The sequence below is a fragment of the Phaenicophaeus curvirostris genome, chromosome 19 (assembly GCF_032191515.1).
Source record: "Phaenicophaeus curvirostris isolate KB17595 chromosome 19, BPBGC_Pcur_1.0, whole genome shotgun sequence".
Lineage (NCBI taxonomy): Eukaryota > Metazoa > Chordata > Aves > Cuculiformes > Cuculidae > Phaenicophaeus > Phaenicophaeus curvirostris.
This window is the reverse complement of record NC_091410.1, coordinates 5,651,676-5,677,634: the sequence shown is the minus strand read 5'-3', so window position 1 is coordinate 5,677,634 and position 25,959 is coordinate 5,651,676. Positions and strand designations below refer to the sequence as shown.

The following is a 25,959-nucleotide window of genomic DNA, read 5'->3' as shown; positions in this document are numbered from 1 at the left end:
TGCAGAACTTTGATTATTTCAGAATTTGCCCTGTCAAGTGTCTAATCATTTTGAGATCTGGCAGGGTTTTTGAATGAACCTTGTCAAAATTCTTCTGCTTTTTATCAAATGCTGCGCACGCTGCATTCAACCTCTCCACGTCAATCATGAGGTCATCCACTTCCCCCTGCAGCCTCTGCTTTGTCTTCTCCAGTGAAGCACATTTTGAGTTGACAGCCTCAATCTGCTCCTCTGACTCCTGCAGGCGCTGAGCAAGCTTCTTTCTGCAGGATGAGACAATTGGTGCTGAGAGAAGGAAAATTCTGACGTTGCTGGCAAATGGACAAGAAGGAAGTGTGGCACGGGAGAGATGAGCAGGGAGAGCAACATGGAAAGCTGTGATGGTGAACAGAGGACGTTGATAGGAGCCTGGGATGACAGAGCACACTGGAGTGGTGTATAGGAGAATACTTACTCAAGGGATAGACTGTACCATTGTGGAGAGGAACCAGAAACACATTTCTAATACTGGCAATGTGAAAAAAGGGGGATTTTTTTTTAACTCTGATTAACTCCATACTTCATGCATTAGAGTTCTTCTTTCTGTAGATGCTCCAAAGCCTCTACTTGTTCTCCTCCTTTAAACCTCTAATCACTCCCCTTTTCACTCCAAACGCATTACAAAACACACTACGTGTTCCAACTGCAAGCATATTGTGGTTTTCTCCAGTTCCTTCTCACATTTATGCGTAAATATCATTCTACTTGCTCCAGACCATCCCTCCACATACTTGGCCTCCTCCAGCTCCTCCGTGCGCTGAATAGCGTCCGTCTCGTATTTGGTTCTCCACTGGGCCACTTCGCTGTTGGCCTTGGACAGGGCTCGCTGCAGCTCCCCCTTGGCTTCCTGCTCCTCCTCATATTGTTCGCGGAGCAAGTCACAGTCGTGGCGAGTGGACTGCAAGGCGTGGGCCAGCGCGTTCTTGGCCTGGAGAGTAAAAATTACACAAATGGTCAAAACAGTATAAATTTACAAATGTTTTTTTTCTTTTTAACTATATATTAATTAAGCCTCCACATGTCACTGCCCATGTGTGATGGTTAACAGACCAAGCAAAATGAATAACATTAGGGACTCTGTCTTTCAGACTTGGTGTTGTTAAACAAGATCAGGTGCTTGCCCATCTTTTCTGGGATGCGCTGTGCTACTCAAGCACATCTGCACCAAGTGCTTTAGGCAAAGACAAGGTGGGAATTATCTCTGAAGAAGTTTCCCTGTCAACTTTTCGGGTAACTTTTGGTGTTTATCTGAAGATAGAAGAAACTTTAAACTGTGTTTTCATATTGAACCCTGAGTATGCCTGCACTCCTGCTCTCTAGCTTTGGCTGCTGCTGTATTCTCTGCCTCAGGGTTTTCCCATAGTGGTAAAGTACACACACAGAGCTATTTCCATCCACTTTCCCCATGACTTTGAACTTCAGAAAGCATGATAAGAATGGCTTAAACAGTCTTTCTTATTTCATTTTTAATGTCTCTTCTGTGTGTTACACTCCAAGGCAAAGTTCACAATTTTCACTGTTCTGATGTCTCTACATTTATCTGAGGAGAAATCTGTTATTGTTTTAGCTCATTGATTTTTTTTTACAATTTGTTGGTCTAAGTCAAAACAAGTCACCTTATTTTCTTCTTCTAGTTGCCTCTTCAGCTCTTCAGTCTGCTGAGTGAAAGCATGTTTGCCTCGAGTCAACTGAGAGATCAAGCACTCCTTCTCTTCCAGTTGCCGAGTAAGTTCACCTAACAAGAAAATGTTTGATGTTTTTAGGCAGATATCTGAAACATAAAACGTGTGAATGAGGAGAACTCTATCCACATGGAAAGAGATTACAAGGTATTACGTGGTAAATTGAAGAGAGAGTAGCAATTTCATTCCCACCAGTAGGAAAAAGCTATCAATGATAAATGTGCAGGCATCAAAGGAAAGGGGAAGAACTGTCCACAAGATCACACATTCTTTTTGATTGGTAGTGCTGCTTTCGATTTGGTTTTATGTTTTCTTGGGTGGAGTTTCTATGACTGCCACTAGGAGGAAATTTTACAGTCTTAGTTTTGTTCAGATCACCCACTGATGAATGTCTTGCAAAGGATGCAAGCATTCAGACAGCATAATTAAATACTTGGCACAGCATAATTACATCAAGGGACACACCATTCTCAGTCTGTAGACGTGTTTTCTGTGTGTTCAGATCGTTAATTAGTCGCATATGTTCATCATCTTTGGTTCTGACTTCACTGAACTGGTCTTCAAGAGCTCGGCACATCTTCTCCAGATTGCTCTGTTAAGAGATAAGAAAGCATATCCTTTAGATCATCTGATTGTTCAGAACAACAATAGGAGCGATGAGAAATGTTTCTTGCTGTGCAGCAACCTTTGCTTTGGAGACAGACTCCATGTTACTGGCCAAGTCGTCAATCTCCATTTTCAGCTCACTCTTCTCCTTCTCCAGCTTCTGCTTCACTCGTTGCAGGTTGTCAATCTGCTCCCCAAGCTCAGCTGTGCTGTCCGCGTGCTTCTTGCGCAGGGCGGCAGCCGTGGCTTCGTGCTGCAGCGTCGCCTCTTCAAGGTCGCGACGCATCTTCTGAAATTCTGCCTCGCGTTTCTTGTTCATCTCAATCTGAGCTGCTGTAGCCCCTCCTGCTTCTTCCAGGCGCTCGCTGATCTCCTCCAGCTCCCGTGTGAGGTCAGCTCGCTGCTTTTCAGCCTTTGCACGGATTGCACGTTCAGCCTCAATTTCTTCCTCCAGTTCCTCTGTTCGAGCCTGTGAAAATGTATTGGTTAAATGAAGACTTCTGAATAGGTAAAGCAAAGATTCTTAGAATCATAGAATGGTTTGGGTTGGAAGGGACTTTAAAGCCCACCCATTTTCAACTCCCCTGCCATGGTCAGGAACACTTCCTATTAGACCAGGCTGCTCTTTGTAACAGCATAGAGAGTGAAGAACCACTAGAAATTTCACTAAACTGTGTCCTAGTACATGTAATGTTCAGTTTTGGAACAACAGAGAATGTAAAATCTGATATTTCATAGCTGAGAATGGATTTATGATGTTGTGAAGATTGTATATTGCACTTTTCAGAAGAAATAGGGGATGTGCCACTGGAACTTGTAAAGGAATGTGAGTTTTGTTGAAATTTCCCAGCAGTCAGACCAAAACAAAGCAGTGCCCTTTCTCCATCTGCAAATGAGATGGAACCTTGGGATGAGCAACCATGGGACAATAGCACTGAAAGGAACTGTCTTGCTAGCTCTGTGCCCAGAAGGTGATCTCTGTCCTGATCACAATGGATTATATCACATTCTATTGTTTTGTTAGAAAAGTAGTTCCCAGGGGCTTCACTAGAGTTATAACTCAGTATCTGATCCATTTTCAAAGCCTGCCACAAGCTTTGCTTATATAGCTGTGTATAATCAGGGGTGAGAGCTTCTGTACAAGTGCCCTGAGATGGGACCAGCACCCAGTGCCTATGTCAGTTGTTTTATTCATGTGTAGGAAAATATTTTTGTAGAGTTTTTCTGTACCTGAAGCTCCTTAATTTTCTTTTGCAGCTGAGAACTTTGAGCCTGCTCGTCTTCAATTTTACTTTGCAGCTGGCTAATTTCAAAATCCTTTCTGTTAAAGAACAAGAATGCAAATTCAATGCCAATAAAATAAAATCTGATTTTTAGAATTCAGAGCATAAAAATTCAGTTCAATACTTTTTTAGCCTGTCATCCATCTGTTGCTTATCGTTTTCCAGATCCATGATGGAATCCTGAGACATTTTCAGATCTCCCTCCAGTTTTCTCTTTGCTCTTTCAAGGTCCATTCGCAGTTTCTTCTCTTGTTCCAGAGATCCTTCAAGCTAAGACACACAAAACATACTTTGAAACACAGAAATTATACTTTGAAAGTAATTGTTCTTGTATTAAAAATCTAACTAGAGTTAGCAATGGATGAATAGAGAAAACAATTGGATTCTGTATCTAGTTCTCATGTCCACCTGTGCAGTGAGAGCTGCAATATCAGAGCTGTCATTACGTTTTGGTTTCAGATATTTAGCTGCCCACAGCTTGGATGTGCATGGTTGAAGTGCAAGCTTTTGAAAAACTACAGAAATAAAAATTTTCCAGTAGGTGCAGTTCCTAGCACTGCCAGTGTTCCTAACTTCCTGGTGTATATTCACACTGCACAGTAAGAAACTCAACTCTGCAGCAGCCGTCAGACTGCCACAGGTACACGCCTCCTGCTAAGTGGTTAAAACAGTGCACAGAAGTCTAAAATGCTGAAATACCCAGTGACGAATATAGTTTAAATAGGCAGGGAAAGATCAAAGATGTATTGAATCCCACAATACTCTGTCAACTGGCAATGATTTATTAACTGAAATTATTAGAGGTGTCTTGGCTGCTTTAGGTGTTGCTTATGCTCCCAACTACAGATTTCTATTCTCTTCTGATCTGTCAGAACATCAACCTACACAACCCAAAGCCTTTTTCTTACATCATCCACTTGCTGTTCCAGTTTCGTCTTGGTTTTGGTGAGTGTGCTGACTTTGTCTTCCTCAACCTGCAAGTCATCCAACGTCTGCTGGTGGGCTTCCTGGAGGGCCTTTTTCTCCTTAGTGAGTTTAGAAATGTTTTCATCCAGAGCTGCCATCTCTTCAGTAAGATTCTTAACCTGTCAGACAGCCAGCATCCATAATATGAGGGGGTGCTGTGAGAAACGACAGACTGAGAACACTGAGCACATCCTAGCAAAATCCTGCATGGATGTAGTCAAAATGCTCTCCACAGAATTTCTGTATTGTTCATGATGGAAGTAGCAGCAAGTGTCATGCCTGACAGTCACAACTCCCTGCTCCCGCAGTGGCAGGCGTTCTTGCTTTAGCTGGTTTTGCCTACCAGCCCTATCCTACTGAATTCTATAGCGGAACGTGCTAAATCCTCACTTGCCTCTGCAAACTTTCACTCACTGGGATCTACAAAAGACCTTGGAGTTGTTCTTACTCAAAAAATGTATTTCCTGCATATAATATATTTGCTAGGCAGACAGCTGTAAGTTCTCAGCAAATAAGGTTTTCCAAAAAGGTATTAAGTGCCCACCATACCTAAGGATATGTTAAGTTTTCCATAACAGTGAAAGGAACACAATAGAATGATAAAGAACCTTATGCCCTTGGAATAAGTAATCACAAATTTAGGAGTCTATAAGTGGGCTGCTGGACTTACCAGCTCTGCTGGCTTTATCTTGGAAACTTATTCCTTGTGCTTCAGTGGAGCCCTGCACACCAAGAACCTTATCTCAAACACATCACATGCTGTGTATTACCCTACCTGTCCCTTGCTTTCCATTTGTCTCATTTGTATGGGAAATCCTGGCAGTAGGGATAAGGAAAGTCCTCTCAGTTAAGTGCTTTAGCTAAGACACTCCCTCCTCTGTCACAGGTGATTAAATGGCAATGCCTTTCTTCTAGGCCTTGGGCACATATCACTTCAATTCAGAGCACTTACAGGTGACAACAACTTTTCACAAAACATGAAAACTGCCTGAGAAAACTGCCTGGGGGATAATAATTCCCTGATCCCTCCGTCACCTTATTCTCTGTTGCATGCTTCTCCTTTTCCACTTTGGCCAGAGTCAATTCAAGATCATCAATATCTTTCTTCAACTCAGAGCACTCATCTTCAAGTTTCCTCTTCTTTGCTGTCAGTTCGGCGTTTGTCTCCTCTTCATCCTCCACTCTTTCATTTAGTTCTTTAATTTTAGCTTCCAACTGGATTTTACTTTTGATGAGTCCTTCACATCTCTCTTCAGCATCAGCTAGATTTTCACTCTCCTGTCAGAACATATTGAAGGCATGTTTCATTTATCATAAAAGCAACAAAAGGCAACATGTGTTGTTCAAGCGCCATCTCCAGGAAATGGATTGCAAGAGTCAGGCCAGAATTTCCTATGCGAATCACAGTAACGCACACTATTCAATCATGAAGAAGTTGTTCTGCTCAGGTATGGCTTATGGCTATCCCATGGTTGAGATGCTTCCTTTCTTCTGGTGAGATGGTTTGACTACAATACCATGGAACAGACTCCCAGGGTTCGGTCGTAACAAGGAGTCTGCGAGGAATTGTGAAATAAATAGGTGGGTAGCAAACTGGATTTCATGGGAGTATGAGCTTAGATCTAGATTTATGAAACATATAGCATATCAAAGTCATCTTTCGTAGTGTTGGATGATTCTGTCTTTAATAATCTCCTCCAACTCTAGTGAAACAGGTCAGACTGTTTCTCCCCAAATGTCTGCTATGTGATTCACATGAGGCTAACGTTGCTTCTGTCATTCTCTAACTTCTCTCTCAGCCAAGACAGGGAACTGAATTTTAGCCATAGCACAGTGAAAATCATGGCTAATGAGCATGCATCATCTGAGGGCAAACTTGGAGAAAATGGTGCTTGACAAGTCTTTCAAGCAGGGTTGATAGAAATTCCTCCTGGAAAATGGGACTTACTGAGAATATAGGAAGGACTCTTCCAGCACTGAAACAGTGAGAAACTGTGAATCAAGAAAGAGTCAGGCAACACACCCAAGGGCAATGATCATGCCTAACAAGTTCATGTATGTTCTAAAATCTGAAATCTGAGTGCTTTGAAAGGCATCCTAACTTGGAGGTTAGTTAACTTGATTAAACCTTGGCCTTTGGTTTTTTTTGGCTCACTATCCATGAAGGGGATAAGGTGAATGGTTGGACTCGATGATCCAGTGGGTCTCTTCCAACCTGGTGATTCTATGATTCTATGAAATCCCGAATGCTTGTAAGCTGAGTGAGTTCTGGAGAACAGAGCATTGAGTACCAAGAAGGGTACAAAGAAACTCAGAAAACTGGGTGAGGTTAAGTTGGAGTTCTGAAGAAGGATTTGGGTAATGAATCTGACCTTCAGTGTGCACAGTTACAGCCTCAGTGCTTGAGATGATGCAGGACTTTGTGAAAACCTAACTGGTTTGAAACCATTTGGAATCAAGTGGACGGGTCCTCTTGCACCAGAGTGCCCTTGGCTACATAGTATCTTATTACCTTTTAAAACTTGTCCCTATTCCTGTCTTGTGCAATTCCAGTCTCTGCTCAGCAGCATTCCAGAGGAAAGCATCACTCTTTGTTCCACGGTTTCAGCCCTGTCTGGCAGAAAAGCACCCCTGCCCTGGCTCTGTATTATAATGGTCAGCAGATGCAGAAACAAGCCTATGTTTTGTCCAGAATCAGACCCCATTGTTAGGAGTACATTGTATATACTGCAGAACATCTGATTCTTCCACTGGCGATTGCAAATAGTGAAGTGGATTCTGAGGCCAGTCAGAATTTCCTGTGTTCATACTGGGGAAGATGTTTTACAAGGGCTTTGTACTCCCTTTGCTCATGTCAATGACAAGACCAGATACAAAGCAGTGGAGAATCTGGCCTTGTTACATGTCTGTTTATGAAGGAAAATGGAAAGAAGAAGGGAAAGAACACCAGAACAAGAGGAAATGGGGTGAATCTGAAATGGAGATTACTCACAGATTGAACCTGAAGCTGCAGGTCGTTTTTCTCTTGCAACAGGGTCACCATTTTCTCCTCCAGTTCCTTCCTCTTTGCCTCAGACTTGGCAAGCTCTTCCTTGGTTTTCTCAAACTCTTCCTTCATGTTGGCCATCTCCTTCTCAGATTCTGCGCTCTTCAGCAAGGGCTTCATCTTGAAGTACAGCTTCATCCAGGGCCAGTGCTTCACATTCATGAATGCACGAATGTTGTATTGGATGATATAAATGGATTCTCTGAAAACATAGTTTATGAGGCTAATGAGACTTGGGTTGGAAACAGACTCTGATCCTTGGTCATACAGCATCAGCATTTTCCTCAAGGAACTTCCACATGTGACTTTTTTCCTCATCTTCCTTGCTTTGCTAAAGAGTAATTTCCAGACCTTTGATTGTTGGCTCGGTAACATGAACAGTATCTATGTCTGGATATAAGAGGGAGATATACTCCAAAATAGACAAACTTCTCTGGCATGTTGCCTGAGAATCTCTGAGGCTTTCCTCAGTCTCAAAGAAAGTGTGAGTGCTTACGTGAATACCGGAGTGAAAAATGGACATTCTTGTAGTACTGCTGCTGAAACTATAAACCTGGGAGTTACTGTTAATTGTGGAAACAGCAGCTTGATGCTTTTTGGGTCACTCAAAATACAAAATAACACATCAGAAATCATTAAGACAGAAACTGAAAACAAAACAAGCTTTTTTAATACTATTGAGTGCAAAAGAATATTGTTGATACCCATATTCCAGGACAAACTAGCCTCTCCCTTGTAGAGAAATCTGGTAAGAGTTTCTGAATTCTTAGAAAACATCCCTGGCTAAGGAAAATCTTGAGCTAGAAAACTGCGGAGTATTGCAAATTAAAACAACTGGTTGGCAGAGCATCCTATACATTTGTGTGATCTTTGCTCCCGCTGAAGCTTTCACTTGTCAACAATGTTTGAGAAGGTTTGCTTGGCTTGCCCAGTGCTGCCACTCCTACACTCTACATTTTCCATGATTCATCCCATCTCAAAGGGAGAGAGTTTAAATGGGAAGGGTATCTAAATTACATAGAGTAACTTCTCTGTGCAAGCCAGAATTGTTCATCTTAGATGGTGTAGCCATGAAAGAAAATTAAAGAGGAGAGCAGAACATGATTATCTGCCTTCCTTACAAAGTCGAAGTGATCCAATGAAATTATCAGAGGACTTATTCCAAACAGACAAACCTTAGCACTTGTCCTGTTGGCCATCTCTGTCATAGGGTTCTTTTAATGTTGAAAATGGTAAATGCATTCCTGTAGAAAAAGCTCACTGTTAAATATCATGGTCCAGCTGAATGGTCTGATGGCTAAACATCCATTGCTTGAATTTGGCTCCATTTGGCTATGACAAAGAAACTATTTGCACTTGCTCTGTTTCCACTAAGTATTTATAAGGATCTTTTCTGAGGGCAGTTTTTTACCTGAGACAGCATACTGCATTGCTGAACTTTTGTTTTGACACCAAATGATTGTTAGTATATTTGTGTATTACCTCCTTGCATTCATCTTTTTAAATTCAGTTCTCATGAGGTACCCTCTGCACATAGCTTGTGTGTGAGTGATGAGGCTCACAAGCTTCTCATCTCTCATCTCTTCTAGGAGTCCCAGAAGACCTGCCTTGAAGAACACCTAGAACATAAAAGAGGGTCAAATAGTTTGAGGCTTAGGCAGATGCACAGGCACTGGCAGCTGATGCAGGATAGAACAAGGCAGTTTTGGAAAAATGCCTGCAGAGTAAAGGTTTAACAGCTAGAGAAATCTTGTGTCACTATTCATATCTTCTCTGTTCCTACAGTTCACGACAATTCACTCTAGGTATTATCTAATCGTATTATTGCTGTGTTATTTGATGCCTGCTCCGGAGTGGGGTGTGGAAGACCTAGCTCATTAGCAGTTACTAGAACAAAGACTTAACTTTCAACATAGTACTATATCCTACTCTGTCTCTTTGCTGAACTCTACCCTTCTATGTCAGGCTCAAGATTTGCTCTGTAAATTGACTTAGAGGTGGCTTGAGAAGCACACATGATGATGTCTGTTTGGTAGCAGAGGTGCTTGGGGTTTTTTGTCCAGAGACAGTACTGTCTTGCTTGTGCTGATCAGAAAGAGAATCAGTGACCCACCTGCCACTGCTTTGGATATGGAAAATAGACTTGTAGGCATCCCCTGAAGACTCTGAATGTCCAGATTTGTCTGTCTATATAATGAATTCAACTGTCAGGAGCAAGGGGCAGCACTAGTTCTAGTTGCAGCCATGCTAGGTCATTCTGGAGATGTGGTGTTTCCAGTGCTGATAGTGCTACCCCTCACATGTACCCCCTGAGCCAGGCAAGTTTTCTGTACTCCTTCTTCCTAGTGGTGTACTTCATGTCTAATCACTGTGAACGCTGAGTTCGTGTGCAAGAAATACTTACAACAAACAATAGTTTTTACCATACCCACTCATCTGCAGGGATTTTACCTTGGTGTGGCCAAATCTGTATTGGTTGTGGTCAACATCAATGGAAGAAAGAAGCTTTTCTGAAGCCTTTTTGCTGTCAATGAATTGGCCTTCTGGAATGGCCGAGGCATTAAGAATCTTGTACCTGTGGTAAGATAAGTTGCAAGGACTGGTTGCAAACAGGGTGAGGGAAATGGGATCCATCATAGATCATAAAATATATGGAAGCTGAGCTCTCTGAGAGCAGCTGAATATGCCATCTGAAATCTAGACAGTCGTGGCTGAACAGAATGTGATGACAAGAAGACATATCTACTCTTCAGAGGAATCTGCTGGATGTGGAACAACACAGTATGTTGTTACATACTAATCACTGTGCATACTTAAGAGTGCCTGCAGGTCCAGGGATTAAGAAGAACATGGTGAGAACATGTCAGTCTCTTCTCATCTTGTTTCAGAGGAATGCTACTCAAATATAAGTTGAAGATAGATTAAAACCACTTTGGAATAGAGTTCTTGCACAGCTCACAGTCTCTACAAATTGTAACACTGAATCCATGAGCTTGGACTGAAAATGGTGTGGTGTTGTACTGTAAATGCTAACAGAAGCCTTAGCATTTTGCAAGGTGCCTTAATAATTAAGGTAATTCTCTGTCATGGACAAGACCACCAAATCCTTCTAAACAGGTTTCTTCAGGTACATTAATGAGGATGTGTGAATGTACCCTGAAGCACTTACTATTCTCAAGAGTACCTTGAAAGAGAATATGTCAAATCAAGACAATTATCTTGGTGCAGGGAATTTATTCTCTGTTTTTATTCTCTGTTTTCATTGTAGTTCCTCCTGAGCTTCATCACGTTTCTTCTGAATTATAAAGCACTTTGTGCTTCTGGACTCTGGCTGTTATGGACAGATTCCTTCACCTGTCACATCAGATTATGATTTGACAGTTGAGACCAGCTAGTGCTTTACAGAACATCAGCTTGTAGAGCTTTTTCAGAAAGGTCTTGGGTCCTTTTCAGGCCAGTTCAGCATAGAAGATGCTACTGCTACATTTAATTATAACAACAGCCACTTCTGATTCAGCACTTTATAGCAACTGAGCTCACACGATCCAGTTTAATTGCCTCTATTTTAAAAATGAGGAAAACAAGGCATAGGGTGCAGGCCAGTGACAGAACACCAGCAAAGCCTTGGATTTTGGAATGCTCAGTCTGTGCACTGTAAGGACGCTGCACTGATGTGGATTGGTTTTGTATGTATGTTCTGGGAGACTTACAGAGAGCAGTCTGTAATGCCACTTAATTCATTACACTACAAGCGTTTTGCATCTTTTTGAATCATCAGGCCCTGACTACAGTTTAAAAATGACACTGATTCCGATGGATTGAGAAATCTTTGGTTGGATTAAAGAGGGAAAAGATTGGAGTGACCTAAGATAGTATTAGTGACTTCTTTCCCTCGGATGCACTAATCTGGTCTCTCCACGATGTCACCAGACTTGACTCCTGAGCTGCGGGTTTACTCAAGCCTTATCTCTACAGACAGTAGTAACTGAAGACCTACCGTTGCTTAAAGTCCGCATAAAGGATTCTGCTTGGAAAACCCTTCCTGCAAATTCGGATGCCTTCCAGAACCCCATTGCAGCGCAGCTGATGCATCACCAAGTAATGGTCCATTTCACCTTAAACAAAATATATCCGTCATGATTCTCCTTTTCTTCCAAAGCATCAGTTGGCTAAAAATTGGAAGAATTGTCTTTCTCCTCCTCAAATATCTATTGGATATAATAATCAACTATATTTTTAAGTCTTATTCCCAGGTATTACGAACAAAGTACAGCTGGCAGAATAAAACCCTCTTGAGATCACTTTGTCATGCAGAAATTTCTGTCAGCTGCTAGCGACATTAATTAGTGCAGAATGGTCCATACCCTTAACTTTATCTTTTCAATATAATCAATAAGAGCCTACCCAAAAGAATTGTTAGAGAAGTCAAGCATAAGCAGCCTAAAACTAGCTAAAAATCAGAAAACGTCCAGTTTCTCTTCCTTCCCTTCACTATCCTTAATTTCACTCACACAGTGCGACTTTTCTTTCTCTTAAAAGGCAAAAGTCAAGATTCCCTCTGAGTCACCTCAGTCAAAACAACCAAGTGAACATTAAAAAGACAGCCATATCTGGCAAAATCATTCATTCAAATATGCTTTTCTATTTCAGTAGGGTTCCTTAATTCCCTCCCTTACACCTTTTTGATTATTAAGACCCCAGCGGGATTCCTCTTTCTTCACTTTAGGATGTGAATTGTGGACATTTCCATTTGGGTTTCATATATAGTCAGTGAAGTGAAACAGTCTTCTAGGATGTGATTCATCTCATCCTAAGATAGATTTATAAAAGGGGCCTCATGAGTCATACCTTAAAATGCCAGCTTCTCTCCACTGAATATAAAAGGAGTTTAGATGAACAGCTGAAATGTGAATATCGTACATATGTGTGTTGCTTAAATCCTGCTTGTGGTCTTCAAGGTTACACAGAGAGGCATGAATAAGAAAGGTAAGAAACCATCTGAAATAGTCTTTCGTTTTCTGAACAGGTTAAAGGCTGAACAGATTAAGCTCCTGTTTCCTGGTACTCCTGTTGCATCCACTACGTTCTACCAGTATCTACCTTATTGTTCTACCAGTGTCAGACCTTATAATGATCAGACTTCTAAAACCCACACAGGTGAGTCTCTTCCCAAGTGCTTCAATTTAATGACTACGTGAAAATACTTCCAAACCTGACTGTTTTTCAGACACTAAACTCTTTGTGGGAGTTTAATATTTAATTAAATAAATGGAACCCCCCCATAATTTCATATAAAAATGATTTTACACGCACTAGCAGCACCCAGCACATTATGCACAAAATCCTACAAACACTATACGATTTCTTTCTCCAGCTCAGTGAGTCAGATCCTAACACTGAATATTTAGAAATTGGTATGTAGTCTTGGGCTGAACCCAGCAGTTCTGAATGACAGTGGTCTTGAAAACTAGGCATTTGTTAGGGATTTGCTTGTGCTGTTGCTCTCAACTGACAATTCATTAGCTGCAACCTATCCCATCTTTATCATTCATCTTCAGCTCTGTACACACATTAAGCAAAGATGGGTAAGTGTTTTGGACTGAGTAATGCTAAAAATTTTAGTCATGTTAAACAATGCAAGAAGTTTTAGTTGGTCCGTGTCCTACAGGCCAACCCCCACAAGAACTTCACATGCAAAGAGGGCTGTTCTGGAAGAAACTGGTGTGAAAGCTAAGCAGGCAGATTCCCATCAGTCTCATATCTTCAGAGTGTAATGACGGACTTACCAGGTGTCTTGGTCTCATTAGGAATCAGACAACGCACAAAGTGAGGATGGGTACTTCTCAAGTTAGTCATCAACTTGTTTAGATTTTCCTGTGACAGAACAAAGCACGAGTTTGAGCTCTGAGCTACAAAGCTTTGGCATTTTTACTCAAATGTCAAGTAATGATAGAATCACAGAATGGTTTGGATTGGAAGGAGCCTTTGAAGGTCATCAAGTCCAACACCCCTGTCATGGGCAGGGACATCTTTGACTGTATCAGGTTGCTCACAGCCCTGTGCAACCTGACTTTGAATGCTTTAATGATGGGGCATCCACAACTTCTCTGGGCAGCCTGTTTCAGTGTCTTACCTTCACAGTGAAAAAGTATTCCATATGCTCCATCTAAACCTGCCCTCTTTTAGTTTAAAACCATTACCCCTTGTCCTGTCACTACAGACCTTGATAAAAAGTCATTTTCCATCATTCTGATAAGCCCCCTTTATATATTGCAAGGGCTCAATAGGGTGTCCCTGGCACCTTCTCTTCCCCAGGCAGAACAACCCCAATTCTCTCAACCTTTTCTCACAGGAGAGTTGTTCCAGCCCTCAGATCATTTTTATGGAAACATGGCTCATTTAAAAGGAAATTCACATACCCTGAACACAGCAGACACCGTCTGGAAAGAGCCCCCCTTCTTCTTAGCACCTTTCTTGCCACCACCACTATCACCTTGGAAGAAGTAGACAGGAGGTGAACTGTTAGAGTAAGCAGCATGGTTTGTAGGCCTCACCTTCCTTCCTTTGGTTGTGGGACAATAAAATAAGTAATTTTCAATTTTAAATACTGAGCCACTGCTGCATGAGAGTTGTACTGAACTGCTGCTGGCTGGTGATCAGTGTACGGGTCACTTTAGTGTCAGATTTAGGTTGCATCATGATATATGTGGCTTTGCTGGTTTGGAACACTGTGGCCTGGCATAAGTTTCATAACAGTGTGCTACAAGTCACGTTGCTTTTACTCATAGGCATGAGCCCATTTTGTTTTAATTAGGTGAAAGGCCACAAGAATGTGGCTCAGCAGGGAATGTTCATTTATCAGTGCAGTGAGGTCTTCAGAAAAATCTAGTTCCATGTTCCAGGTGAAGAATAGGGATCTGTTTGGAGTTGTGGCAGCCCCAAGGCAGGAAGCAGGTTATAGTCTCACGAATTCAGGCAGCTCAGTGCCTTTTCATTATTGCTGCACTGTTGAAGCCAATTAAATCTTGACTTAAATGGAGTCTTTGTGCTCCAGACTTCAAGGGAAAGGTCGTTCTCTTCGATGGCTGGTGTTCAGGAAGAGCTCTGTCTGTCTTTCTGCCCTGACCCCCAGATCTGTGTATTCCTGAATCCAGTTCCTGAGTCCACCTTCCATCTGCCATTAAGTCAAGTCTGGGACCTTTCCCCGTGCCTGTTTTGCAGCACCAGTGGCAGCATATAGTCATTAGGGTGTTCAATTTTGTACATATTGTATTATTTGCTTATGGATATTATTTTCCTTTATTACTATTGTTTCATTAAAACTGTTTTAGTTTCCAACACATAAGTCTCTCTCATTTCTCATTCCCCTTTCCTTAGGTGGGGGACTGGAACCACAGCTGCTCTCATTTAGCTGCTGACCAAGTTGGGAGAGGGGTTAAACTCTAACAAAAGTCTAGAATACACCACGCAGAGGAGAAACAGAAGTAAACTTTAGTTGATTCTTGCATAATCAAAAAACCACTTACTTGTTTCTGCACCAGCATAGTTAGAGAAAAGGAAGGACAACAGCTTCAGGGATGATTTCTGGTACAACCCCACAACAGTTTCATTCAAGGGGTCCTTGTTCTTGTCAAGCCAGCCAGTGATGTTGTAGTCCACCGTGCCAGCATAGTGCACCAGCGAGAAGTGAGCCTCAGCCTTGCCTTTGACAGGCTTGGGCTTCTGGAAGTTGTTGGACTTGCCCAGGTGCTGGTCATAGAGCTTGTTCTTGAAGGAGGTGTCAGTCGCCTTGGGGAACATGCACTCCTCTTCCAGGATGGAGAAGATGCCCATGGGCTGGAAGAAATGACAACACATGAAGGAAGTAAAGTGGGGAGAGGAAAAGTAGAGAAAATGTCACCTTGCATATGATTTGTGGTTTTTTTCAGTGACTGTAATTTGTACTGCAGAAGGTCTTAAGACATCACTAGTTATTATAATAATCAGAGAAACTATTATTAGTCTGTGTTGCTCACCACCATGAACATGGCAACTCAACAATACTGTTTACATGCATCTTTGAATGAAACTATACATAATGTAACCAATTATTTCAATCATCCTTATCTTACATTGTTAGGAAGGAGGTTTCAGCATCCTGTTACTGGGGGTGATGCTGTTGTGTTTGTTATAAGCCATCAGGTTGCAATTGTCAATGTAAACTTAATGTGGTGGCTCCTCAGGAATGTGCATAGATAACTAATATCTAACAACTCCTGCTCTGTCTCCAATGGCTGTGTTCGATGGATCAGATTTTCCTCTCTGTATATGGAGTGTACATGGCAATAATCTGCACTTTAAATACCCATAGTTTTTTATTTGTCTCTGAATTGCATTTGCAATTGGAAGTATTTCGATACAGAAAGATAGCTAGATTCTCAGTGTCTGAGCTACTTTAGGTATCTTTTGATAGTGCTGATAAGCACGTGTCCTCTAATTTTGCTGGGGACACTGAAGTGACCTGCATTTCAGTAGCCTAGAGAGAATTCTAGGAATTCCTTCTTCAAATGAACCTTCTTCTTTTTCTTAATTTAACAAGATGCCATTAGAAGCTTACATCTGATTTCAGCTAGATAGCTTCCACAGCAGCGACCACAGGAGGTGGATGTTAGGCAGGAATGCTGTGTTTTGAATGAAGATTTTGCCTTCTATATGTGGCTGCCATGTGAGAGCAATTGAGTTGGCATTCATCTCACATAACCATAGCTGTCTACAAACCAGCATCTAGATCTGAGTTAGCTGTCCAGATTGCTCTTCTCTAATGGAGGCATTATAAAGACATTTCACCAAATGACTAGTAGAACATACTTTATAAGGAGATTATTTGCATCCTAGAAGTGTCTACTTCTTTCCTGTCATTACAAAAGAGACTACAGCATTAGATCAGCATAGGTGTTCTGATTCCTCTGGCTCTAATACTCTGTATTGCATAGATAGGGGACACAAAATGTGTGGACACAGAGCAGTAAAAGTGAATTCTGGGTATTAAATATAGCAATAGGCAACAGGCACTAGCTGTGAATGGTAGTGGTGGCTGTAGATGCTACTATGTGGTGGGAAGTGTGGGAGATTAGTAAGAAATGTGAAGCTTGTGTGCAAAGGTATAACCCATCAGTGGGAATATTAAGTGGTGAATATGCATGTGCGGTGGCTGAATGTGTCACCAGGCACTGGGAGGCAGGAACAATAGGGCTGGGAGCAGATACCTGTGTGCTTCTGAGAAGGAAGTGAAAAGACTTCCTCTACCTTCTCAATGAGCTCAATGCAGGCAGCCAGGTCCATCCCAAAGTCAATGAATTCCCAGTCAATTCCTTCCTTCTTGTACTCCTCCTGCTCCAGCACGAACATGTGGTGGTTGAAGAACTGTTGCAGTTTCTCATTGGTGAAGTTGATGCAGAGCTGCTCCAGGCTGTTGAACTGCAAATTCAATAAATATATAAAATGCCGATTAGTTTGGAAAAGACAAATGAGCAACTGTACCTACTGTAACTCACATCAAAGATCTCAAAGCCAGCGATGTCCAGGACACCAATGAAATGCTGTCTGGGCTGCTTTGTATCCAGCTGTTGATTAATTCGTGTAACCATCCATAGGAACATCTTCTCATAGACTGATTTAGCCAGGGCGCCCACTGAATTGTATACCTGTAAGAATCACAGCCATGGCAGTAATGAAAGTTGAGTTAGCTTTAAAGCTGAAAGAACTGTGTGAACAAAATGAAAAGCTGAGTGGCTATCTAGGTACCTGTTGGACATTTTGTCCTTTAGTTACATATTCGTTCCCGACTTTCACCCTGGGATAGCATAAAGCCTTGAGCAAATCAGCAGAATTCAGACCCATCAGGTAGCCAGCTTTGTCAGCCACTAGAATCAGAGACAGCAAATGAGTTCAGGAGAATCAAACAAAGGTGTCCTGGTCCTCTAAGCTGTTTCTGTTACAAGGAGCTGACTTTCAACTGCACCTATTTTGATAGGAATGGTTGGACTCGATGATCCGGTGGGTCTCTTCCAACCTGGTTATTCTATGATTCTATGATTCTATTGTTGGGGGGCCCATAGAGAATATTTCCCCACCACCACAGGCAGTGTCTTATGCTCTTTTTTCAAGCCTGGAAGGCTGCAGCAATGTGTCATCTTTGTGTTCCTCTGTTTCCTTGCAGAATGCAATTAAATAATTGACTTTGTGGAACTTGCAACACAGTTAAAAAATTAAGTTTCTGGAAGGGAAAATAATTCTCCAAGTGTTGGGCAGTTTATGGGTTGCTAGCTTTTCTCCTGGTGAGACAAATTTATAAGCAAATTTTGCAGCCAATACTACCTTCTGTGTTGTCCGGCTCTGCCTGCTCTTCCCGCTGCTTCTGCTTGAACTTCATGTTCCCATAATGCATGACGGCCCCCGTCAGCTTGTACATCCCCACCTTCTCATCGGGGCTGAAGCCCAGGATGTCCACGGCGCTCTGCAGAGGCAACAGGCGAGTCAGGAAAGGTCAGAGAAGTCCAAGGGCTGAAGCACAAAGTGCTGCTAACAGGCATGTGTACTGCAAGGGGAAGATGGGTTTTTCCCCCTGCCTCCCCACCTGCCTGCTGACACCGAGCCTGTGCAGCACCGACCCAGCCCAGCGGCCCGCAGCTGCTCTGCTATACTCACATCCGTTGCCAGCAGCTCCTCGCTATCGTCAATACTGGCAACAGTGACTTCTCCTTGGCTCACATAGGGGAAGTCGTAGGGGTTGGTGGAGATGAGGAGGAGATCTGCAAGTATACAGGGCACAGGTGGTGGTGGTGGCACAGGGACAGGTCAGGGTGGAAAGAGAAAGCACTCGCTGAGGAAAGCCCAGGACTGCTGGCACTCACCAATGAGCTCTGGCTTCTTGTTGGACATTATCTGGTAAAAAATATGATAGCTCCTTTCACTGGCCAGCTGGAAAGTCACTCTGGATTTCTCTAGAAGATCTAACCAAAAGAGAGGTGTCATTAGTCTCCAGGTAAACTTGAGATTATCATAGTTGCACAAATCTGCATAGAATCATAGAATCATTAAGGATGGAAAAGACCCCTAAGTCTGGACATCCAGTCCAACTGTCAGCCCAGCCTCACTGTGCCTACTGAACCACGTCCCAAAGTGCCACATCTGTATGTTTTTTGAACACCTCCAGTGACGGAGACTCCAGCATGCACTGATTTGCTCCAACTCACAGGTTTCGATATCTGCAGAGGCCAGCTTGCCAGTTGTTCCAAAGTGAATTCGGATGAATTTTCCCTGTCAAGCAGTAGAGATCAACCTCTTGGTTATAGCAATCAATGAATGAGACATGTATTAGGTACCTGCATTCCAACAAATCTGAAATGAACTCACAAAGCGTGAGGAGTTGTCATTCCTCACAGTCTTGGCATTGCCAAAGGCCTCCAGCAGTGGGTTGGCCTGGATGATTTGATCCTCCAGAGTTCCCTAGTTAGAGGAGAAAACATTTCTTCTCAAACTTCGCTGCTGGTTAATAACAAATATTGCAGAGGAGATGTTATAAACAGGTCATTTTTACACTTCAGACATGATTTTAACCTAAACTTTAGCAGAGTTTTTAAGCATGACCAGCCATCACTTATGAATATTGTGTTGTTTTCCAAAGGAGGAGTGCTGAAAAACAGATCTGTATTTTGTTTCTTCTTGTACCTGCTATCATATACTGGGCATCAGAATCATAGAATCATAAAATGGTTTGGGTTGGGAGGGACCATGAAGGTCATTCAGTCCAACCCCCCTGCAGTGAGCAGAGACATCTTCAACCCCATCAGGTTGCTCAGAGCCCCATCCGATTTGACCTTGAATGTTTCCAGGGATGGGACATCCACCATGCCTCTGGGCAACCTGGAACAGGGTTTCACTACATTCAGCATAAAAAATTTCCTCCTAGTATCTAGTCTAAACCTCTTCTCTTTTAGTTTAACACTATCATCGCTTGTCCTATTGCTACAGGCCCTACTAAAAAGTTTTTCCCCAGCTTTCTTCTCAGCCCTCTAAGTGTTGAAAGGCAGCACTAAGGTCTCTTGGATCGTATACAGGGTCACGGCAGTGGAACTGAGGGAGTTTGAAATCTGTATGGGAGAGGTGCTTCCATATTCCCATTCACAAAGAGACCATCACAGCTAAAGAAAATGTGATAATTCTGGGATTTTTTATAGAGGTTGCTTGGTCCCAGGACACACACGCACACAGAAGTACAGGCTTTAGTAGGAAGCACATAGCAAAGGAGAATGTAAAGTTGTGCAATTGCATTCAAACAATCATCAGCCTTTCAGAAAGCAAAAATACATCTCCAGACACACTCTGAAGAGTGTGGCATGGACAAAGCCTGAGACTCAAAACCCAAACTTAAAAAAGCAAAGAACAGAAACTCTTTGGGTTTTCTGCTGCATGACTGTGGGAGGGATGAGCCCTCAAACCCACAGTGTGAACGTTGGGGTTGTCCTCTGCATGAACAGAAGTTGAACTCAATGATCCCTGTGGATCCCTTCCAGCTCAGGGTATTCTATAATTCTAAGATCAACATCTGAAGTTTCTGTATTGTATGGTATCACAACTTGTTAAGTGCAAAAAGATGGGTGGAAAGAGGCTTCTGGGACCTTATGGCTTTTATTTTCTGTGCAGTATGGTTCAGGAAGCACAGTCACTGTGTGCTTTTTTGGGATGATAGAGTAAATCTGTTCTCAAGGCTTCTAGCAAAGTCATGGTTGATCTCTATGCAGAAGGGGCATGAAAGTGTTGCCAGGGATAATTTCCAAGACAGAGACAGAAAACAAAGAATGGGGGGGAAAAAAAAATCCAGATGAAAGATCAGTGTCACAGCTCAAATTGCTGCATCTTTGTATTTGATGTAGCCTGTAACATCTTGCAGTGGTGAGGGAATGCCATTCCCATAACTGTCTGCAGATGGCACAATGAGCTTAAATTAGTTATTAGTCCACCGTGAAATTGCACCGTGTAAAATTAAGGCAACAGAGTACCTTATGAAGCTTTTCTAAGTAACAAAAAATCCCAAATCCCCATAGTAATTCCCTCTCACATGTATGTTTCAGCTTTCTAAATGATGAGGAGAGGAGAGGGAGAGGGAGAGGGAGAGGGAGAGGGAGAGGGAGAGGGAGAGGGAGAGGGTGTGTTTGTCATTGCAGCTGACTACACCAACACCAAACTTCTTTTTAGTGCACAGCTCTGACCAGGGAGCTCTCAAGGGAACATTGTGCATGGAGAAGAGCATAGAAGACACAGCAATTCTTTACATAAGTTCAATCTGGAATCCTTTCTACAGGCTGGGTGACAGTGCTGGAGTCTGAGATGCTGTTCTGGGGAAATGCTGTTACCTACTTCCCTCATTCATATTCTCTTGCCTGGCCTCTCCTTTCAGCCTGCATTTGAAATAGGATGCTAGACTAGACAGAGCTATAGTTTTTTTATTATAGTCTTTTTACTATAGTGTTTTATTCAATGTTTTTATGAAGAGACACATGTTACTCTTACAGAGATGGTAAATACTGAAAAAATAGAGTATTCTGTGCATAAACTCAGAAGAGGACAGGACAGGTTATTGTCCATCTGAGAGTCAGGTCATTTTCCTTATGTCAAGCATGGTCACTATGTCTCTCAGCTGCCTCTGAGTTTTTCTGAGACCAGTCCTGGCATAGTGAGCAGCTGGTGAAAGCTGAGACCAGGAAAGTCTGAAACGGTGCTGATGGAAAGAGTGATTCTGAACCTGCCTTGGCCAAAACAACCTATCAATCATGGACACCTGCCTCCGAGTGCGAAAAGCCTTGGAATCTCCTTAGGTTCTGCTGTACCCTTGGCTACTCAGATGACACGCTGACACGTGTCACCCACTTTGATGCACATACCATCTCACAGACTGTGGTGACACACACTTGTGCCACGAGGGTGTTTGTTGCTTGCTCTGTGCTAAGGGATGGAGCCCACGCCTTACAAATACACCAGTGGGCTCAGATTGCAGCAGCTGGGCCACTCAGCAGGAAGGGGCACCAGAGCATGTGCTTTTTTCCCTGGAAGGATCCTTTCTGAGGTTACTTTCTAACTGTCAGGCAAGTGGTCCCAGCTGTCCCAGATCTGTCCCTTTCCTTATGCTGCCCCTCAGGGCTGTTACGTTGACCACAGGAGAACAAGCCAGTGGAAACTGCTACCTGGTGCAATTGAAATGAGTCTTAACTTCAGGACAAGCACTCTGGAGTTCAGAGCTCCTGCACTGCCCCTGTCAATAGGAATGAAACAAGGAATAGGAATGGCACAGTCACATGCTGGTGGGAAACAACTGCTCTCTTTACACTTGCAGCCACCCAGGTGCTGGGGATATAGCTGATTTCATAGAATATTACTAGACAGATAGACAGACAGCACAGAGGAAACTGCTGTCTTACATTATCTTCCTCTCCACGGTGAAGACTTCCCCTGAGTAAATGGGGACCAGATAGAAGCTGACGCTTGGGCCTTTCCTACATGAAGAGAATGTTTTTTTAAGTAAAGTTCCACTGGTGTTGAGAGGATGGAGGCTGAGTCAAAGGGGTAAATGAGTGTAGGTGTGCTTGAACTGGAGTCAGGAGTCGGGAGACACCCTGACTGTCTCCTCAGATGCACTACACTCTGCCTTGTGATAGTCCTGCAACCCAAAGGTAGGCATTGCTAGGTTCTGCTCTGCAGGCACAGGCTTGGGCAAACACTAGAAGGAGATGCTAATGACTCACCTGCATTTTGCCAGGCTGCTGGTCTTTCTTCTTCTCCCCAGTAACTGCAATTGTTGCAAAGTACTGGATGACACGCTTGGTGTTCACAGTCTTTCCTGCACCTGATTCTCCGCTGTGAGACCAAAATATTAATTGTTAAAGGAAACAGGAAACATTTTTAATTCTGTCAGCTTTGTCACACATGGCAAAAGTTACTCACGTTATGAGGATTGACTGATTGTTACGATCTGAAAACAAAGCCACAGAAAGAGCTATTTAAACAAGATGTGGAGGGTATCTGTTCCTCAGATAACTAACTGACATCAAGGGACAGAGCTATGTTGTAACTCTGGTTTTTATTTCACTCTCTAATCAGGTAAGGTAAATTCTGCAGGTGAATTTTTTTTTCTTTATGCACAGAGGGGTGGAACAGCTGAAAACTGAACTCCAGGAGTTAGAGTTCTTTATAAGGCTTCCTTCTTAATATTTATTTTCTTTTATGTATAGAATTTGGCTTAAATATTGTTTAGCCAGAATCGGATTCTCTGCTGAGTTCCTTCCTTACTGTTTCTTTAAATCCCTTACTAGGAGAGTGAGTGCAAAGCTATAAAGCTAGTTACTGCCTTTCCTTCATTATCTGACAGCGCGTGGGTCATTAAGATGCCACAAGCAGTCTGATCCTGAGTTGTGTTACAGGACTATGGGAGCTGTTGCCATCAGGCACTGAGTAGAAGAGCACTTAAGATGCCTGAACTGTCAAGGGTTCCTTGACTAAGCAGCCAGCTCTGCATGTATCAGGGTTTCCCATTCTTGCCAAGTGACTCACCAGTCAGCATGGACTGATAGGCGTTGTCAGAGATGGAGAAGATGTGTGGAGGGGCCTCCTGGCGCTTCTTGCCTCGATAGCCGGCCACCACCTCCGGGTTGTACACCGGCAGCCACTTGTAGGGGTTGACAGTGACGCAGAAGAGACCCGAGTAGGTCTGCAAGGAAGGCAGAGGGCACGTTGGCTGCGCTCAGCCTGGCAGAGCGGTTCCTCCCAGCTCCCTAAGGGAAGGCTGCTGCCAGCACTTACGTAGATCATCCAGGCTGCGTAACGCTCTTTGAGGTTGTACAGCACAGCAGGTTCATGGAGGTGGGTCATCATGGCCATGTCCTCGATTTTATCGAATTTTGGAGGATTCATGGGAAAGACCTCATCATCCTTTACAGTCACAGTCTGACAAAACCAGAAGTGGGAACAAGAGGAGAGGAAATCTAAGCCAGGGAGCTGCCTGAACTGGATGATCATGTATGCTTAACATATGGTATCACTTACGGTATCATCGTATTTTTTAACTGTGACTTTGCCACCATCTCTGCTCTGTATGGTAGCTTTCACATACATTTGCTTTTCATCCACTACAAAACAGGCTGCCTTAGCGTCAAATGGGCGATTCTGGGCTTCAATTCTCTCCTTCTCAGGCTTCCGTAAATAGGGAGCAGCTTCTCCAAAGATTGCCATCTCTGCATCTGAACTCATGGCTGGAGTCGCTCTGGAGGAATTCAGAAAAGTTTCAGAGAGCCTGTGTATTTGTAACTTATGTTTAGCCAGAAAGCAGTCGTGCTCAATGACTGCAATGAAGAGGAGGACTAATCATTGTCAAGCACTTAACTTTTGCCTCAATTTTAAGTATCCACCGCAGAAGTCCTATAAAAGAAAGTTTCTTTTCTAGGCAGGTGTGTATTGTCTTTTAAGACATCCCCCTTAAATGGGATGCCTGTGTGCCCAAGTGAGGGCAGAGGGTGTATCAAGCTAGAAGTCTTCAACAGCCTCTCCTGCTGTATTTTCACCTACTATTCACACAGCTGTGCAGTGACCTGCCTCTCAAAGCAACATACACATAAGCCACTTAAAGAGATTGTTCCATTAGATGTCTAAAAATTTAGATGCAATTAAGTTCCATAAGTTAAGCAGACTGACTTAAACACATAATTTCTAAGTGAAGATATTTCTAGCACCCTTCTGTTCCCTATGTTTGAGTACCAAGCAGGGGAAGTCCAAGTAATTTCTGTCTGTACCAAGCACTGGAACAAATTGTGAGGGTCAATCATCACCTATGTAGAAGCCAAACCTGTTTATCAGATGAACCAAATATAAAACAACTTTCTAGATTTGTGACAAAATGAACTAATAAATGAATGTGATGTATATTGAGGGTAATAATTTATAGCATTGTATTATCTAGTTAAATAAGTAAATGATATAACATTCCAAAGAATTTAAATTAGTAAGTACCTTTTAGGTTTAACATATTATATAGCATAATACTGGTTATGAATCATTAAAAGATAATTTATGCATACTGATATCTACCAGTCATTCAGTTAGGGATTTGTCTTGTGAGAATATCCTAGAAGGGATTTGCCTTGTGAGAATATCTTCGAAAACTGCTTTATGCTACATTTTTATTTTAAATTTTTAGCAATATCTAGCAAAAACTCTTCGACACAAGTAGATGCATGTGGTTGCTGCAGTCAGAACTGCTGCGAAGAGTTCAAGAGCATCTGGAAATAACACAGGCAGAAAGAATGTAGGAACTAGCATAAACAGAACATTCTTCCCCAGGCAAGCTGATACACAGGCTAGCAAAAAAAAGAGGCTACTGCTCCTTCATGAGCTGTCTGATGCACAAGATAAAGGAACGTAATTGAACAACTCAGATGTATAATTCCAAGGCATGACAGTACTGAAACAATCAGCGTGGAGTGGTTTTCTGTGCAAGAAAACGATGAAAGGGGGCTGAAGACATTTGTAATGCTGCTTTTGGATACATTGCTTATGTGTGCTGATCTCACTTAGCAAAGCCTTTCTGCTGTGGGTTATGCACCTTGCAGGACTTTGAGGGGCTATGTCTCTCAAGAGCCTTTAATACCTAGGAATTTCAAAGCACAGAATCTAGAACCTTTGACTTACTCTGAAAGTATTATTCTATGTATATAGAGCCCAGCATTTTTGCCCGCGTGATCCTGCCTCTGAGTGACTCAAGGTAAGCAATATGAAAGAAAGAGAGAAATTATTTCACAGTATCTGTGAAAAGGTTAAGCAGAACATCAGAAAATGTCAATAGGTTATCAGAAAATTCCTTGAGGGGCACTATCTGTTAAACCACTTTGATAGGAAATATTGTAAAATTTAGATCTTTATCTCCTTTATTCTCAAGGAGAATAATCTGTACTTCCATCCCTTTCAACTCCAGTTTCAGTGAGCAGGTTTTTTTGTATTGGCATAGAAGACACATGTCTAAGGTTTGTTCCATTGCTCTGGTGGACTCTCCCAGTCACTCAATCACTAACCCTTCCCAGAAAACCTAGAAGGAGTGGTTGAGTTATCTGTGAAGGTGACTTTTTGTATATGAACAGATCTGTCTGTCAGGCAGGAGACAAGATCATCCTGAACTTTGTTCGGTTTTCAGGAACTGTGTGATAAGCCAAAGTTGCACATTGTGTTCTTGACCTTACCCCAGAGGAAACTAACTTAAGGCAGGATAAGTTTAGTCCCTTCTTGAACTGTACTTTGAGCCTCCTGTCTGAATGCC

The 25,959-nt window shown here is 42.5% G+C and overlaps 1 protein-coding gene across 1 annotated transcript in view; it reads right to left on the bottom strand.

Annotated features, from left to right (window-relative positions):
• LOC138729043 (myosin-1B-like) overlaps positions 1-23,217 on the bottom strand; it is a 31,841-nt gene extending 8,624 nt beyond the window's left edge. The window contains exons 1-27 of the mRNA XM_069872912.1: positions 23,208-23,217; positions 22,602-22,629; positions 22,403-22,514; positions 19,017-19,109; positions 18,857-18,920; positions 18,515-18,613; positions 18,309-18,412; positions 17,979-18,117; positions 17,406-17,524; positions 17,156-17,305; positions 16,908-17,078; positions 15,149-15,458; positions 14,042-14,115; positions 13,409-13,496; positions 11,620-11,737; positions 10,074-10,197; positions 9,105-9,241; positions 7,569-7,824; positions 5,612-5,854; positions 4,519-4,695; positions 3,735-3,880; positions 3,558-3,648; positions 2,407-2,796; positions 2,187-2,313; positions 1,656-1,774; positions 771-967; positions 80-263 (exon numbers count right to left, since the gene is read on the bottom strand). Of these exons, the coding sequence (XP_069729013.1) occupies positions 80-263; positions 771-967; positions 1,656-1,774; positions 2,187-2,313; positions 2,407-2,796; positions 3,558-3,648; positions 3,735-3,880; positions 4,519-4,695; positions 5,612-5,854; positions 7,569-7,824; positions 9,105-9,241; positions 10,074-10,197; positions 11,620-11,737; positions 13,409-13,496; positions 14,042-14,115; positions 15,149-15,458; positions 16,908-17,078; positions 17,156-17,305; positions 17,406-17,524; positions 17,979-18,117; positions 18,309-18,412; positions 18,515-18,613; positions 18,857-18,920; positions 19,017-19,109; positions 22,403-22,514; positions 22,602-22,629; positions 23,208-23,217 (3,870 nt within the window). The remainder of the gene's footprint in view (positions 1-79; positions 264-770; positions 968-1,655; positions 1,775-2,186; positions 2,314-2,406; positions 2,797-3,557; positions 3,649-3,734; positions 3,881-4,518; positions 4,696-5,611; positions 5,855-7,568; positions 7,825-9,104; positions 9,242-10,073; positions 10,198-11,619; positions 11,738-13,408; positions 13,497-14,041; positions 14,116-15,148; positions 15,459-16,907; positions 17,079-17,155; positions 17,306-17,405; positions 17,525-17,978; positions 18,118-18,308; positions 18,413-18,514; positions 18,614-18,856; positions 18,921-19,016; positions 19,110-22,402; positions 22,515-22,601; positions 22,630-23,207) is intronic.
• Between the last annotated feature and the right edge of the window lie 2,742 nt (positions 23,218-25,959).